At 42.4% G+C, this 17177-nt stretch overlaps 1 protein-coding gene across 12 annotated transcripts in view; it reads left to right on the top strand.

Annotated features, from left to right (window-relative positions):
• The window catches only part of APBB2 (amyloid beta precursor protein binding family B member 2), a 199164-nt gene that overhangs the window by 177381 nt on the left and 4606 nt on the right, over positions 1-17177 (top strand). For all 12 annotated transcript variants that reach the window (XM_076336153.1, XM_076336159.1, XM_076336154.1 and 9 more), the window contains 5 exons: positions 11524-11638; positions 14172-14259; positions 15356-15439; positions 15947-16062; positions 16860-17039. In XM_076336153.1, coding sequence (XP_076192268.1) covers positions 11524-11638; positions 14172-14259; positions 15356-15439; positions 15947-16062; positions 16860-17039 — 583 coding nt within the window. The remainder of the gene's footprint in view (positions 1-11523; positions 11639-14171; positions 14260-15355; positions 15440-15946; positions 16063-16859; positions 17040-17177) is intronic.

Below are 17177 nucleotides of genomic sequence, written 5' to 3'. Positions count from 1 at the left end.
CGGCATGCACCAAACAATGCTTGTATTGGTTTGCTTTTATCAGTGAACAGAAGCTAAACTTCAGTGAGTAAATTCATCTCTCTCTGTCACCTTTTCACCTTGCTATTAACAGTATTTGTCAAGTTGAATTGCCTGCTGTTTTTTTTTTCCAGGTCCCAAACCCTCAAGTACTAGAACAGTTTAAAATCATGCAATGCAGTGGGTTTTGATATTTGCTTCTACTGTTTTGAGTTTAAAATTTAGACGTTTTTGTTCTCTGTAATCTGAAATGCAGGAAAGTGGTATTAAAATCCCACCTTTTATTTAAAAAAAAAAATTAAAAACCAGGATGCTAAGAGCAGGGCATTTAAAAGCTAAGTTTAGCAAGAGTTGGAAGCATCGATGTTTATTTCCTATTTTTAGTATTTGTTTCGGATCCGGCTGGGTTGGTCGCTTGTCTTTCGAGTTTGAAGAAAAGTTGTCCCCAGTATGTTTGATTTGTTTGGATGTACAAAGGGATCGTTTGGAATTCTCTACAATGCTTCCTGTTTCATGGGAGCGCAGACAGTAAGGCTTTGTAGTCAGGTGCTTTGCAGCACAAGGGCTGCAGCCACTCCAAAGGCTCGTACTGATGGAATTGCATCCCTCAGATGAGATTTGGGGTTTGTTTGTTCTTATAAATTGTAAGGACTTGAAAGTGGGACTGGACGGAAGGAATGTGGTTTAGAGATGTGGACTGTTCCTCGCATTCGCTTTGTGGAATATAATGAGAACGATTTCTAGGCTTGACTGATTTTTAATCAATTCTTTAGGCAGTGTTGGCCTAGGGAAATGTTTGAACTTTCTTGATTATGGCTTTGCAATCTAATGTAGATTTCATGCACGTGGGAAGTGATGATCCTCCCAGACTAACACTGGCAAAACTGTGCTGCAAGCAGATTCGTGGGTAGTGTCTGTGTGCGATTGCGGTGTTCTCTGAATAATAAAGAACAAAGGAGATCTAGTAAGGATTGCTTATAAAATAAATCACACTGGAGAGATTAACTGTTCTAGTATAGTCTACTGTCTTCTTCAGTTAAATCTGTAGTAGTGCTTTGAGCATCTCAACTTGATATATTTCTTTATTAAACCTTTAAATATTCCTTATAAACAAAGGCCCACATCTTTCAATTAGATCTGGAAGATAGAAGCATTGTCAAAAATAGCTAAATACATATTTGTCAAAATCAAATTTACAGGATCTGCTGCAAAGAGGCTGTTCAGAAGTTCACAGGCATAATGACACATTCATTTACTTAAAGGAAGTTCAGCATTCATCAAAAATGCTAGACTGGCCATCCTGAGGAGTTAAATCACTTTGTGATGCTACGAAGGAGAAGCAGCAACTGCAGTGGCCTTGACAACCTACCTCATTTGTGTGCCTTTGCCTTGAAAACTGTGCTGTGCAGGGTAGGAAGGCAGCCCCCTGCCTGCGCATATTTCATAAATGCTGTGAAGCAATTAAGGAAAAAAAAAAGTCACCATGAAAAATTTGTGGCAATAAAGTCAGTGGTCAGTGATTTTCATAGGCTCTGCCCCTGAAGTTCTGTCTTCCTTTAAGTTCATTTATAAAACAAGCTGAGGTCTAACCTGCTGCTTGACTTTTCAACTTGCTGCATCTGGCTAACAGTTGGTGAGCAGCAGTAAGCCTCATCTGCCCCCAAGCACCAGCTGAACGTGGCACACTGGTAACTGGGGTCCCCTCGTGCTGCTGGCGTGCGGTGAGGAGTCCTGTATGTTCTGACGGAGGTGGCCTGTGCCCCTGGGACCCTCTTTCCAGTGCCCTGCCAGCGCTACAAGATGCAGTCTCCAGGGCAGTCTTGGTGGTGACCACGGCACAAGTGATCATGAGGTGAGGTTGGGCAGGAGGACCAGCATGGAACGTAAATCGTAGGTGTACAGTCTGTACTGTTTTCACTGTGTTAACACAGCTCATGGATCTGGAGAGCTTAGATACTGAATTGCGCTTTGACATGGCTCCATCTATGTAAATCTGTGGCCCTTTGCAGGGGTGGAATATAGCCCTTGGTAGTAGAAAGGGAAATGATTTGTAACATCTCACAGCCATCTTCCTGGCTAGCAAGGCAGCAGTGGCAAGGCTGACGGGAGTCCTGTCCCCTCCCTACAAAAGGAGGTGGGCAGCATTGAGATGTGGGAAGCGCATCTCGGGGAATGGCTTCTGTGGCTTCATGAGGATCAGGCCGCAGGAAGGAAATTGGAGTGAAAGTCGTGCAAATGCTTTCAGGCTTGGAAGCGCTGGGCTCTGAAGGGCTGAGCTGGGTATCGGACGTATCAGCTCTGTGAGGGTTTTAACAAATTTTGGAAGCATGCAGAACTGTGGCCATGATAAGACATCAAAGAAAAACCGGCAGGCTGTATGTTTTAGGGCTGCCAGATTAAAGCCTCCGAGTATCGCACAAAGTAGCCATAGCTCCTCCTTGAGAGTTAGCAAGTGACGTTATCAAGGAATGAAGCAAACAGCCTTTCAGCAGGGGATAATTTGCCCTACAAATGTTATGCATGAATAAGAAAAACAAGCTATGCTGTGTCAATGCCAGACCATTTGAGGAGAATTCAATAAATGCAGAACTGATGTTTTGCTGCAAGGAAACCCATTTTCAAGTTGTGTGAGAATTGAAATAAGAAAAGTCTCCCAAAAGTCTCTGCTTGGGAGGACATCTTAACTACTTGGATCAAAAATTAATGACCAGAGTAATGTAGTGGTGGCCAAGTCTGCCATTCTGAGTTGTAACTGGGGAGCAGCCAAAGAGGTGCAGAAGCTCTGTGGGGTGGAGCACTTGGAACGGAAAAAAATTGCAAGGCTTTCGTACGTTTTTAGGATTGCCAGCAACTGTCAGAAACGTAGGGAAAATTCATTCTCTCCCACATCTCTTCCAACTCGAATCATTGAGGAGAGAGAAGTACATGTGGTTAAATGCACCGTGACTGTCTGGGGGAAACGGGAAGGAGAAGACTCATGGGAGTAGTCATTTTTCTTCCTCCTCCTGCAAGATTTGATTCCAAAGTGGTTGGTGTAGTCACCTGGAGAAGGCTTCCTTTAGAGGGTGTGGAAGGGAAGCAGTGGTTTCATTCAGTGTCTGTCTGGTATCTGGTAGGTGAAATGGAAGTTGAAAGGTCCTCAGTAAATCTTCTACAAACAGATTTTGCAGCTTGTGTGAATCCTGTTTATTTTTTCTAGTTCTGGTTTCTTACCTTTGGGTTTTTCTCCCTAACTTCTCAAACTCCATGACGGGAGCCTAATAAAAAGACAAGTGAACTGAACAGAGTCCCAGACTTCATTTCAGCTCTAAATCAGTCCCCTTCCTCCTATGTGAAAGAGTAGTCTTGTTAAAAGATTTAAAATGTTAATCCAGAAGATCTGTAGTTTTTGTCATAAATATTACTGCAGGATTTCTTGCACCTCATCTTCTCTGCTGTTTGTGATCCTAGAATATTTGCGTGTCATAGAAAAACCACATCAGAGCATGGTCTTGTTAGTGTTATATTTATTTGCTTTTCTTCTCATGTGTTTCCTCTCACTTGCCTTGCTCTTCTCCTTCTCTGCTTATTTACTAACTGCACCCATGAACATTCATGTCTGACTGGTGAATAGCAGCCTACCGCCGGGTGCCTTTTGACCCTGCTGTGCTGTAGCTGTGGCTGCTCTCCCCTTTTTTCTTCCTGCTTTCACAAATCACTGGTCAATTGTTTGCAGGAAAGCAAAGTGAAGCCTGAAGGTTATAGACTCAGCAGACTTTTTCCCCACAGCCCGGCGGTGTGTGCTCTGTGACCCTGCAGTCGCAGGAGTCTGTACACCAGTACATAGAAATCAACATTCATCTTCTGTAGGCTATTCTGGATGAATTTCAATCAATTTTAAGCCAAGCCCAGAGGATATCATTTTCTGGTTCAAGGATTCTTGTTACAGTTTGTAATACATAAATCTGTAAAGCAATTTACATTTTCCTGCATGTGTATCATTTTAATATAGTTGTTTTAAATAGTGGCAATTTAATTTTGATTGATAAGAGTCAAAATTTTTATTTCAGACTTCAAGGCTAGGGTGTTGGGTTTTTTTTAACAAAAAAAAAAAAAAAAGGATTAATGCAGTTCTACACTCCTTTGAAGAAATAAGTTTATAGTGAGAAGGTAATGGAGGATGTGCTGCCCTTCCTGGCTGTACCTAATTGGGACATCTCCTAGGACTTTAGCCTAATAGTGGCAAATGGCTATGACTGCTACTCAAACAGGACAGCATTAGCATAAATTGCATTTAATGTGATTATATTAATCCCAGGCTGAGCAGCTAAGTGATGCTTAGCCAGGTGTTAAATAGGTATGGTATCTAAGGTTTAGTCAATTACTGTAGACATTTGCCAATTAAAGAGGGCAAAAGAGCAAATAAAAATGGAATTCCTTTCTACTTAACACCTTACATTGTCTTTGCAATTCTCTAAATTGCTTTTTAAAATGTCTCTCTCTAGTCATGTATTCTTTCAAAATAAAAAAATTTCTACTGAATTTTTAACTGTTCAGCAGAACCAGTCTTTCCCACTTGTGCAGGAAAATAATTTTCTTACCTATTTTTTTGGTCTTCTAGCTTTTTTCCAGAATACTGATTTATATCCAGTTCCTATAACCGGAAAGATCCTAGCGGATCATGTAGTACATGCGCAAATGATTTAAAAAAAAATTACTTACTATGCAGTACCCCTTCTCTATAATCCCATATCAACAGAAGTGGTGCACTTGTGTTATAAAGTTTTAAGAATATTCAGCTTTTTTTCTGCAACGAAATACATTATTCTCCCACTAACCACCTTGCTGCTCTCCCCACTGACATGGAAGGGAATTTCACCAGGAGCTGTGGTTCAAATCCCACAGATGTCATGTGCACGCACACCCTGTTGAGACAGAGAAGACTCCAACTGGATGAGATGTGATCTGTTAACCCTATGGTAGTTCTGTATCGCGCCATTGGCTTTGTAAAGGCTTTTGACTTTCTTTTTTCCCTTGTTTTCCCAGCAAGGTGTAAAGACAGGGGAATGGTAAGAGGAGGCATTTGCCCTTTTCCATAAATATCTATTGCAAACACGTTACTCGGCACTTCTTCATTATCAAAGGGGCCTGCTGCACATAAATCTCACTTGAATGTTAATCAGCTTCAAGTGAGCTGCAGTCAAATGAAGGTTTACAGATGAAGCGACCCAGAAGGGATCTGAAGTGAAACAAGAATCAGAGAGCAGTCTTCTGGCTTATTTGATATTCAAGGCTTTGGACAAACAAGAAGCTGTTGCCTTCTAGTCCTGTGTAGGGAAACACAAAACTTTTCCCAAGTTTTACTTTGTTATTGATGCTGCAGGGAGCGGATACTCTGGAATCCCCAAAGCCATACCGTTCTTCTCCAAGAGGGAGCGCGGAGCTCAGTTTTGTTTTCCCAATGCCTAGAAATGCCCGAAGCAAGGCTGCAAGGCTCCTGCTGGCGTTGGGGGAGCTGACTGCCACCAGCCTGTACCACCATCTCCAGGTCCTGGCTACTGGGCTGCCGTGTAGGACCGCTCATGTGAGCATATGGGCATCTAGGTGACTTCATGAATTAATGAAATCAGTAGTGGTTTGTGTGCTAATTTTGACTGATGATTTGAAAACAGATGGTGCTGGCAGGGTTGCGTGTGATGCAGCACCACAGGTTTTGAAGAACTCAGATTTCCTCCTCTGTCTCAGCAGATTTACAGATGCAGGCCCTGATCATCTAAAGATTTATGTATATTCACAACCTGCACATGTAATTAGCCGATTTACTTTGTTCAAGCTGTTCAGGTACTTAAAGTGAAACACTGGTGTGTGAGTCTGAATCACCACCGCACAGGTTTTATTAGCTCTCAGTAGTTGAAACTGATGTACTAGCTGGTGTTTCATTCTCTCCTGTAATTCTGCTATACCGCCTTGTTTATGAATGCATACTGTTACGAGCAGAAATACTTACAGAAGCTGCAGGACCAAGTGCCGGAGAGGCTCGACGGAAGCGTTATGTGCACCGCTGCGGTACTGAGGCAGCACTTGCTGAGCCGAGGTGTGGGCCAGGTGCCCCCCGGTGGCACCTTCCCAGCAGCCATCAACACCCCTGTGGGCGGGAGGTGTTTCTGGCACTTCTTCAAGGTGACTCAACACGAGTGGAATTTCACAGGACAAAGAGGAGCCATTTCTCACAGCCTCAGGGGCTTGCTGCAAACAGTAGAGGCGTCAATGTTTCTTCAAGAAGAGCCCCCCCCCCCCCCCCCCCCCCCCCCCCCCCCCCGGTATCAGTACCGGCTGGGGGATGAAGGGATTGAGAGCAGCCCTGCCGAGAAGGACTTGGGGGTACTGGTGGATGGAAAGCTGGATATGAGCCAGCAATGTGCGCTCGCAGCCCAGAAGGCCAATCATATCCTGGGCTGCATCAACAGAAGCGTGGCCAGCAGGTCGAGGGAGGTGATTCTGCCCCTCTACTCTGCTCTAGTGAGATCCCACCTGGAGTACTGCATCCAGCTCTGGAGCCCTCAGCATAAGAAAGACATGGACCTGTTGGAGCGGGTCCAGAAGAGGGCCATGAAAGTGATCAGGGGGATGGAACACCTCTCCTATGAAGGAAGGCTGAGAGAGTTGAGTTTGTTTAGCCTGGATAAGAGAAGGCTTCAGGGAGACCTTACTTGTAGCCTTTCAATACTTAAAGGGGGCTTATAAGAAAGATAGGGACAGACTTTTTAGTAGGGCATGTTGTGATAGGACAAGGGGTAATGGTTTTAAACTAAAGGAGGGTAGATTCAGACTAGATATAAGGAAGAAATTTTTTACTGTTAGGGTGGTGAAACACTGGCACAGGTTGCCCAGAGAGGTGGTGGATGCCCCATCCCTGGAAACATTCGAGGTCAGGTTGGACGGGGCTCTGAGCAACCCGATTTAGTTGAAGATGTCCCTGCTCGTTGCAGGAGGGGTTGGACTAGATGACCTTTAAAGGTCCCTTCCAACCCAAACCATTTTAACAAAAAAAAAAAAGGTCCTGCAGCAGTCTGTGGAGGAGAGCGTTAGGTGGCCTATATGTAGGGTTGCTACCAGCTCTGTCAGAAAATCAACACATTGCATTTTGACTAAAAATAACATCTTTGTGGGCAGTATCTGCCCTTTGGCAAGTGCAGAGCAGGTCTGTCTCATAAGGACTGTTGTCATCCACCTCTTACAGGGACAACAGGGTTGCAGGCACTTCTGTGACACCAGTCCCCTTGTTACCTGGAGTGTCCCACTACAGATACCGCATCCATAACACTCATCAGACTCCTTCTTCCTGTCCTCACCACAGGTCTTACCATTCAGAGAGGTTACTGAGCTGGGCTCTGCGTGGTAGCTCGTTCATTTGGCTGTCGTTAGCCTTCCAGGAACAGAGAAATGTTCTTACCAAAAGCGCATGAGCTCATTAAATGTCAGCGCTGCCCTCCACATTGGTCCCCTTTGATCAGAAAAGTAAATTTATGCTTGTGAGAGAAATGAGACAGCAGGCTGCCCCCAGTATACCTCTGCCTTTAAAATGCCATTGAAAATACTCTCATCTAAGGTGTTTTGCACTTACGGGTCATAATTATGGGTTGTGTTCCTTTATGGCTAAAATCTTTGATCCTGACAGAATTCAGTCTTTAGTTTTATGCAGTTTTAATTGTTTGGCTTATTTTTATCTCTGCAGTCCTTTGAGTCCTACCTCCACTGGGACATAACGTGCTGACTGAACACTTTTAGTATTATCTTACAGATTCCCTTAAGGCTGAAAATCCTTGCAGCTGAGCTTGGGTCTCAGATAAACTCTCTTCAGGCTGAGATTTAATGTCACCTCAGGGGTTGTCCATGCATCAAGAACTTGGCAGCGCAGTGGAGATGCTCTGCCTGACATGGTCTCCTACAGCAAAGCATGGTAGTTTATCGGGGTAGTTGTGGTGTGCCAGGGCGTTGCCAGAGCTACTGATCAAAGGTTGGACCACAATTTCTTGGCCTGTTACAAATGGGTTTTGCTGGCAACGTGTTATGTCCTCCAAGACCCGATGACTTGCTTTGGTGGCTTTGTCCTATCTCTAATTTTTATTGACGATAAAAGAAGGTTCTAACAGATAGCTGTATGGCTAACAGAAGGGGCAAGTTATCTTCTGTGTTTGTGCAACTCCTTGAAGGTGGTGGCCTTATAATTAGAAATCCTGGTATTGTAGACTGCTCCTGGGGCTGTGCAGATTTCTGTTTATTCAAACAGGCTTCTGCGCAGTGCAAGCAACTTGGCAAAACAACACAGGATGCACTTCCTAGGATCATCTTGTAAAGGAATGCATAAATCACTTCTTTACAAGTCCTCAAAGGAATAGTATCGATTTGAGGTAAACACTTGTAAATGGTAATAAATAGCCATGTAATGGTCACATAGATGGCTTTCAATGTTATTTTAAGTTAAGGCGAACACAGGTTTCAGCTCTTATGTCTGCACTCCAAAAGAATAGACCTTATTCCAATAATAAGGTGTGCGCAGCAGTCTGCTTGTTATGCATCTTTACTACCCTGCAGTGATGGTCACTGCCAGCAAGTTTTTCTTGCATGTAAAGGGGGGGAAACCTTAATGAAGTTCTGTTCCATGTCTGTTAAGTGAACTATGTTTTCATATTGCAGTTAAAATACTTGTAAGGGAAGGTATTTGGACTCAAAAATGTGAAGTCTGAAACTTAGGGCATTGGGGTTGTTCAGCCTAGAGAAGAGAAGGCTGCGAGGAGACCTTATTGCAGCCTCTCAGTACTTAAAGAGGGCCTATAAAAAAGATGACAGCAGACTTTTGAGCAGGGCCTGTTGCGACAGGACAAGGGGGAATGGCTTTAAACTAAAGGAGTGTAGATTTAGACTAGATAGAAGGAAGAGATTTTTTACGCTGAGGTGGTGAAACACTGGCACAGGTTGCCCAGAGAGGTGGTGGATGCCCCATCCCTGGAAACATTCAAGGTCAGGTTGGACGGGGCTCTGAGCAACCTGATCTAGTTGAAGATGTCCCTGCCCACGGCAGGGGGGTTGGACTAGATGACCTTTAGAGGTCCCTTCCAACCCAAACTATTCTATGATTCTATGAAAAGATGGCAGCTAAAGCCAAACACATAGAAAATAAAAATCCAAAATGCTTAAGATGTCTGGAAATTCCTCACTTACAGCCCTCGAACCAGGCAAGGTCTCTTCAGAGCTCAGGATATTGTGGGACTTTTGTGAACCTGAGCATTTCCAAATACCTGCTCTACAGATCTTTTTGGAGCATCAGTAATGTTGAAAGCTTGCTTCAAAAGGCAAAAATCTCAAAAGGTTTTTTCTGTGGCGCTTGGTTTCTTTTTTTTCCCCCATAGCTGCTAATTTTTCATAGGCCATAGCTGAGCCATACCCCCTTCTCGTAGTCTTATTACTAGAGTCCAGCTAGGAGTCTTCAATTTGCTCTTGAAATATTAAGCTAGGAGGAAACCATTCTAAAGCAAGGCTTGGCACATGTACAGATGAGCCAAAAAGCATCAGCTTTTTCCCAGGAGCAAGATTCCAGCTGGAACTCAGCACCTCCATGAACTTGCAGTGCAGCAAAAGGGAACAACATGCCAAAAGACTCTTCCAGATTGTGGCTGAGGTGCTTGGGGGTCAGGCTAGAGCTAGGAAACTTCAGGGCATCTTCTGTAATAGACAGCACCTTCCTGGATTATTGCTTTGTGATTTCTTTCCTGAGAGTCATGAGCAATTGGGTGAAACACTGTCCCTCCCCAGAGTGCCTGCATCTCACTTGCTGGCAGCCAGCGACAGCCAATGCAGCCTCTGGGCTGCGTTCCGCATGCAGGAAGGGTTCAGGTGGCAACACACTCACGTGCTGCCCCGCTGCCTCCTGTCTCTGCTGTGCCCTAATGCGTGCCATCGCATGTTGGGATGCAGTGAGATGGAGAGGTGCCTCCAGCTTGTGTTTCTGCTTGGTTCCATCATGTGGAATTGTTTCCAAATCCCAGGTCCTGATAGTTTTGTGGGGGTTTTTTTTAAGTATTATTCATCAGGCTTCAGGTTGCAAAGCAGTTAAACAGAGGAACAACCTGTGCCTGTCACTGAGCAGTCCACCAGGCTGTGGGCTGTGGGCAACTGCCCCTTTCATTGCAAGGGCTCATTAATGACAAAATCTAGTGCTGCTGAATTAGATACAGGTAAGGTACTTAACTGCAGGACAATGTTCATGGAAGTCCAGCTATCCGTCTCCCACAGTCTCTGGTTCTCCCTGAGTAACTTCAGTATAAAATTCTTCAATTCACTGGGCATCTACAGTGAACGAAGAAATTGGCAATCCATGCTACATTAAACCCTGCTCAGGATATTTACAGACTTCAGTATAAACTGAAGTACTCCTGTATGTAAAACCTGTGGTTTAGGAATATCCCTCTTATCTCTTCTCTAGTTAGAATCTTGCTGGTAATTATTTATGTGTAAAGAGGAGAGGCGCTGAAAAGAGACTTCAGGCATAAGAGGCTGTTGGGAGCTCCAGCTTCGCTTGTCTGGTCTAATTCTAGTTGGCTACTCAGCATAGCTCTGCTAGGGGTGCGAAGTCCCAGGGAAATCTGGAGATAGCAGGAGGGTCACAAAGTAGGACTGGGCTGTGGTTGCTCAGAGGACGTGAAAGAGCAGAGGTGCAAGACCAGGAAGCAGAGAGTCTGGTATAGCAAGGATGGCAACCAGGCAAAGCCAGGCTTCTTCCCGACTCAGTATACCACTTCGACTTTTTCAGAAGAGCTCCAACTCTTAAACAGCCTGAGAAGAAATAAACATAATCCTGGCACTTCCATCACCCATGCTAGAAAGCTATATCATGCCGTGGTGACTAGCCGGTACAGTGCAAAAATCTCTTTTGTAGGGCAGCTTTATTTAACTTTTGAAAAAATAAGGTCAGAAATTTAGGCCAATTAGTGTGAGCCAAGCTCAGTAGGTTCACATCTCCCTTATGCAACCAGATCTCTAAATACTATTTGCATATTTTAAACACTTTTTACAGTCCTTTGAAATATGATTTTTCTCTAACTAGAATCTTGTATGCTGTTTCTTGGATTTTTTAGCATTTAAGAGCTGCATGTGTTTTGTGTCTTAATTTGTAATTCTCTCCCCACTTCATCTTCAATAAAATATTTGAATACATTTTCCTGTGTATTTACAATTGCAGTTGGAATTACAGGCTGTAAGTTCAGTGAGTTGCCAGGGTTAGGAAACTGTAATGAGCTCTTTAATTATATAGATTAAGCACCAAACTTTAGATATGTGTTTCATGGGTATGCAGGTTATTACATTTGTAGATCTGCTTTGTCTTAAGGCATGTGTTTTATTCTTTGACAGCTGAGACATACACCTCTTAAATTGAAGTAGGACTTGCTGTTTTGGAGATACTATTGATTCTAATGCCTTAATTAATTTTGCTTGTTTCTAATGTGTCAATTTATTTTGTTTACACAGAGACTTTGCTTATGTGGCAAGAGACAAAGACACAAGAATTCTGAAATGTCATGTGTTTCGATGTGACACACCCGCAAAAGCCATCGCCACAAGTTTACACGAAATCTGCTCAAAGGCAAGTGGATTTAAAGTCAGCTGCATTCGTCTGTTTAGAGGTCCCTGAGCCTAATACATACAATCAGTGTTAGTTTAGTTTCTGTCACTGGCAATGAGAAACAGTGTAGAGAATTTGTAAAGGAAAGGATGCGAATGGATGGGAGTAATGGGAGGGTGAGCATTTAGATTTGAGGAGGATGAGATGTGCTTTTGATTTGACAAGTGTGTATAGAGACTGAAGGTTTGCTTGAATAATAAAGAAGCTGCAGGTTCAAAATGGAAAAAGAACATGCAGCTTCAATTAATAATAAATGGTGATGTTAAACTCTGTAAGTAAATCAGACCTTGTTTGAATGGTATTGTTCAATGGTATTATCCTGCAGGACAGACAGGAAAATAGTTGCTAACGTTACTCTGCCCACAGAAAAAAAAAAAAAAAATCAGGGAGAAGAGGGGGTTGAAGCTACTCTAGTTACAAATACTAAAGGATCTTAGTTCCTGCTTGTGGTAGTGTTGTCTGTAATGCTGGAGAGGACTGCTCTTTTCAGTCGTTTTACCTTACAGATTTGCCACCATTCCCTGGTTATTAATTTTGGTTTTCTTGCATGATCAGTTGATGAGTGTCCTCTGTACGGTCATTTCATGCAGCGGTAGCAAGGCAGCACATCCTTTACAGCACGCAAATCTGATTGAAATGCTTTATAGAGAGGCAGTTAAACCAATCTAAACTCTTTTTTATTCTTTTATTTAGCTGTGGTGGATTTGAGGCTGCATCCCCCTTTTTAAAATTATTATGCTGCTCATTTTGGTTTTCCTTAAAACATGTCAGTTTGCACCACAGGAAAAGCGGGCTGTGGGGATCGCTACTGGTTATCCCTGCGTAACTTGTCCTTCCTCTTGAGTCACAGCTCTTCCAGAAAAGCTAGCTGGGAAACCTTCAGGTTTTAAAATTCTGCTGATTTACTGTATGCTTGTCATTTGCTTTTTACGTTTCGTCTTCATGTTAGTGAATGGAATCAGTGATGTCAAATTTCCCTCTGTAGCCAGTTGTATAGTCTAAATTTTTTTCATTTTTGCAACGCTGCAGGTGTTTCATGCAAACAGCGTGAGCATTTACACAGTGTGCATTACTGTAACCTTCTGGGCAGCAGAGTTTTGCCTGAGGCAGAAGGTAGCCCAGCAACTGTGCAAAGCCTGGAAGGTCTGTGCGGGCTTGTGTGCCCGAGGAAATGCAGGTGACAGGACTCAGGGAGCTGCTCAGGTTGGCCAGAGAGCTGCAGGCTGTGCTTGGTGAAGTTTTAACACCGGGGACTGCAGCAGTAGCTGACTGGAAAAGCCTAGACCTGTTACGTCCCTCCTCTTTCTCCTCTAACTCAATTCTCACAGATGTTTCCGACAAGTCTAGCAGGGAAAAACATGCTACTCAGGCCCTACCACAACTGCTTTTATCCAGTAAGGTCAACATCAAGCATCAAGTAAATGCCACGGTAGCTATACACAAGAGTATTGGAAAGGGAGTAGAGCTGTCACATATGTAACTATGACATGAAACTCCTGGTATTAATTTTGGATAAGAGAGCAACTAAGCATTTAAAAACCATAGCGCTAATAGTAACACAGAATAAAACAGGACAGTGTTAAGTAGAGCACATTCCTTTGTAATTCAGCAATACATGTAATCCTGATTCAGGGAAGCAGTTGGCATGTGCTAACTGACACGCTGGACCTCTTTGCTGAGTCAGGGCTTCTTCCTAAGCTAGCATGTATCGTTTTTCATCTGCAGGGGGGAATATTACCATGTGTCCCTGTAACAGAAAATACTTTCAAAATATAAAACCTAAAAAAAAAAAGGGAGAAATTTGCTAGAAGCACCTTCAGACCACGTGTCATCAGCTGGAACACCAGTTGTCTTTATAGCTTAATTACAGTTAACAGTCATAGTGTAAAGAAGCAGATAGCAATGTTTCATATATGAGCTTTGGAAAACCTCTATTAGCTTCCCTGGGTCCCTCCTCAGTCATATATTTGTAGGGAATAATCATCCAAAGTGGTTATTTGGGGGGGGGAGGGGGGGGGTGTTCCTCTTCTGCTAATATTATACATTTTGGGGGAAGAACAGGTTGTATTTTGCATGGGATTTTTAATTCCAGAAGAAACATAAAACTGGAGGAAAAAATTATACACGGCAGAAGATATATCAGAGAGGAACATGAATAATGAACACTGTGTGTTAAATATTTATATTTCTTGCTATATTACTCCTCACTGCAATTTTGCTGTTGATAAAAATGGCTAGAGTTTTTTTTTCCGCCTCCATCTATCTTTCATCTAGGCTTGGACACCACTTAAGTTCTTTATGTAGTTAAGGAATGGTGAATAAACTGGAGGAAAATTGAAGTTGTTATTTAAAAAGAATAACCTGTTTAGTCATGTAGGTTCTGACTTATTTCAGGTCTTAGAAACTAGGGTTGTAATAGGAGTAAATTTATCCTTGTAGTTGCTACTGTACTATATTTTCAAAAAAATTGCTGTATTATCGCTATCTTCTTCAGATTATGGCCGAACGGAAGAATGCTAAAGCTATGGCTTGCAGCTCATTGCAAGAGAGGACAAATGTCAGCCTTGATGTTCCTCTGCAAGGTACTGTGTGTTACAGCTAGTATCCTCGGCATGGTCCTATTTTAGATATCTTTCATTTCTGATGCTGCTTTTGACCAAAATGGAGCGTGTTGGGTGGAGAGGTCAGGAGTGAAGCCTGTCTGTTAATTACTGAATCTGACTGTAACCTGTTACTGTATTACAGTATACATTTTTATTGGTTATGTTGACAGTAATGGAGTCCTGCTCAGCTATGTCAACTTGTGCATTTCCTCCTTTATTTTGAAATGCAAATGTTGCAAAGGCAGTCTTACTTATTTGTGGCTACTTGCAGGTATTGTCCTTTTCAAATCAAGATACCTCCTGACTTGAGACTGCAGAAATTGGTCAAATCTTCCTTAAAACCAGAATATACTCCAGTTAATCACTTGGATTCAGAGTAGCTGTAGGAGGACTTCTCCTAGGTTTCAGTATCTATTTTAGCAACTTCCAAGGCAAGGGGTGCAAGTGGGTTGTCATCCAACTTAAGGGTCTTTTGCACACTCTACTGCACAGTAGAAGGTGGTTGCCTTTGCATGCCTTTATTAGTCATAGCTTAATAGTTGCTATTTTGAAAGTATTCCAGGAGAACAAATATACTTTGCGTTAATTTTACAGGAAATTATATGCTTCTAGATCCACCAGTTTATACTGAATATCTTACTCCTAATCCATACATCAACTTGTGTAATTGTCTGCTCAGACAGTAGTATTGATTACTCGTAGACTGTGTTTAACATATTAACAGGGATGGTATTAAAAACAGATTCCAGATTTTACATAGTTAGGCAGTGAAACTTAGGTCTGTGTGTCTCAGAGACACATTCATCTATATTTTCTGGTTTTTTAATATGCCAGCAATATAACATGACCTTATTCTTAGCGTAGATCAAGAATTAGGTGATGCAAAGTTATCCCTAATTCCTTTAGAAATTGTCGAGCATTGTTCTTGTCAGAAGGAGTAAAAATTTGTTTTAATCGATAGAATACCTTCAGCATACAATTACTGGGTAAATCGTTTTATGTTCTTGATGAAATAAAAGTGGTTTTCCCTGCTGTGAATGGTGATTAACAGAAATTCATTTTTGTTCCCATGCAGTAGATTTCCCAACACCAAAGACAGAACTGGTACAGAAGTTCCACGTCCAGTACCTGGGCATGCTACCTGTAGCTAAACCTGTGGGTATGTAACACTTCAGTGACTTCCGAAGTACCTTGCGTAAACTCTAAAGGCTGGACTCTGGCTAGCCAAGTGTAAATGCATGATTTCCAAAGGGTAGCAACTCCTGTACTTCAGTCATATGGGTCAGGCATGAAGACATCTAATATTTAGGGCCTCATCTGAACATGTGCTTTGCAACCATAGTATTTTGGGAGCTGCCAAGAAGGCAGAGTTTCTTTCTACTGCTTTCCCCGAAGATGAGCTCCACTACTAATGAGAAGGGCCCTAGAGAACTGAAATGGTGCAGCAGCTAAACAAGATGCTATCCTTTTTTTTCTAAGCCAGAGGCACCTGTTCTGTTTTTGCAGATGAAGGAAACCAACTTCCCAACCCGTCGTTCCATCATCAAATTAATTTTAATAAGGAGTCCAAAACAATCTGTTTTCTGCACTACTATGTGAAAATAAAAATTTTGTTATTGTTTACTTAGGTATTTATTTTTCATTATTGCATTTTCCTCTCTTTTAGGAATGGATACTCTGAACAGTGCCATTGAAAGTCTAATGGCTTCCTCTAGCAAAGAAGACTGGATGCCAGTTACCATGAACGTTGCTGATGCTACTGTCACAGTCATCAGTGAAAGAGTAAGGCAGACCGTCTTGTTTAAAACGCATTTAACGTAATACGAGTGCTGAAAACCAGGAACACGGAAACACTAGTAGAAAGAGTTATTTTACACTAGAATTCGTTTGCTTATTTTGCATTTTATTTCTTTCCAGAATCTGCAGAGGCTCTTACTGCTTGTATCAGCTTCAGCTTTATTTACCATTCCAAGCATGTTCTCAGAAATAAATTATTATAAATATTCATTAGATACCTAAAACACATTCAGTGTTATCCTTTCTAGGAATTTTGAGCCTAAAATGTTGTAGGTTAAGCCCTAAGTAGCAATCCTAAATTCTAAACTGTATTGACCTTATTCTTGGTGTGGAAGCCAAGAGTAATATTAAAATCTGTGTTTCACATCGCTGTCCTTTTGTAGAGCATTTTCCATAGAGATTAATACAATGAAACTTTCAAATAATGTCTTTTATATATGTCTGCTGATGGGGTACTAAACCAGCGTCTCTGTAACGTACCAGTGATAGGGGAGCATGTTTTGGCGTCGTGATAGCCATGTTGTTTTGTTTCTTCACAAAACAAAGCAGTTTTTAAAGCGCACAGTATGCTCAGTGCTAACGCTCAAAGACTTGGTCTTCTGGCGATAGCCTAGAAGGGGCGATCCAGCCCAGGCCTGGGCACGCTGGGTATCTGCAGATAGATAAAAAGGAATTCCGCAATACTGCATCAGTGTCGTCCCCCCAGTTAATCAACTTAAAATTGAAAGTAAAGTTCCACAGAATATCCAGTAGCAATGATCAATCATTTGATTCATAACCAGAACGAAGAGGAAATCATGGTGGAGTGTCGTGTGCGGTTCCTGTCCTTCATGGGAGTAGGCAAGGACGTTCACACATTCGCCTTCATTATGGATACAGGAAACCAGCATTTTGAGTGCCACGTTTTTTGGTGTGAACCAAACGCAGGCAATGTATCAGAAGCTGTTCAGGCTGCTTGTATGGTAAGTGACCTTCTTCAAAGCCACCTAGTAGCACTTAGATTTTTCACTGCCTCCATAAATTAATTGTCTTTCCGAATTGGCCGTTATATTTATTTCAAGACAGAAAAAGAAAGAACAGATAGAAATAGGAATTGGGAT

The sequence above is a fragment of the Aptenodytes patagonicus genome, chromosome 4 (genome assembly GCF_965638725.1).
Source record: "Aptenodytes patagonicus chromosome 4, bAptPat1.pri.cur, whole genome shotgun sequence".
Lineage (NCBI taxonomy): Eukaryota > Metazoa > Chordata > Aves > Sphenisciformes > Spheniscidae > Aptenodytes > Aptenodytes patagonicus.
The sequence above is the reverse complement of the archived record's forward strand: the minus strand, read 5'-3'. Positions and strand labels throughout refer to the sequence as shown.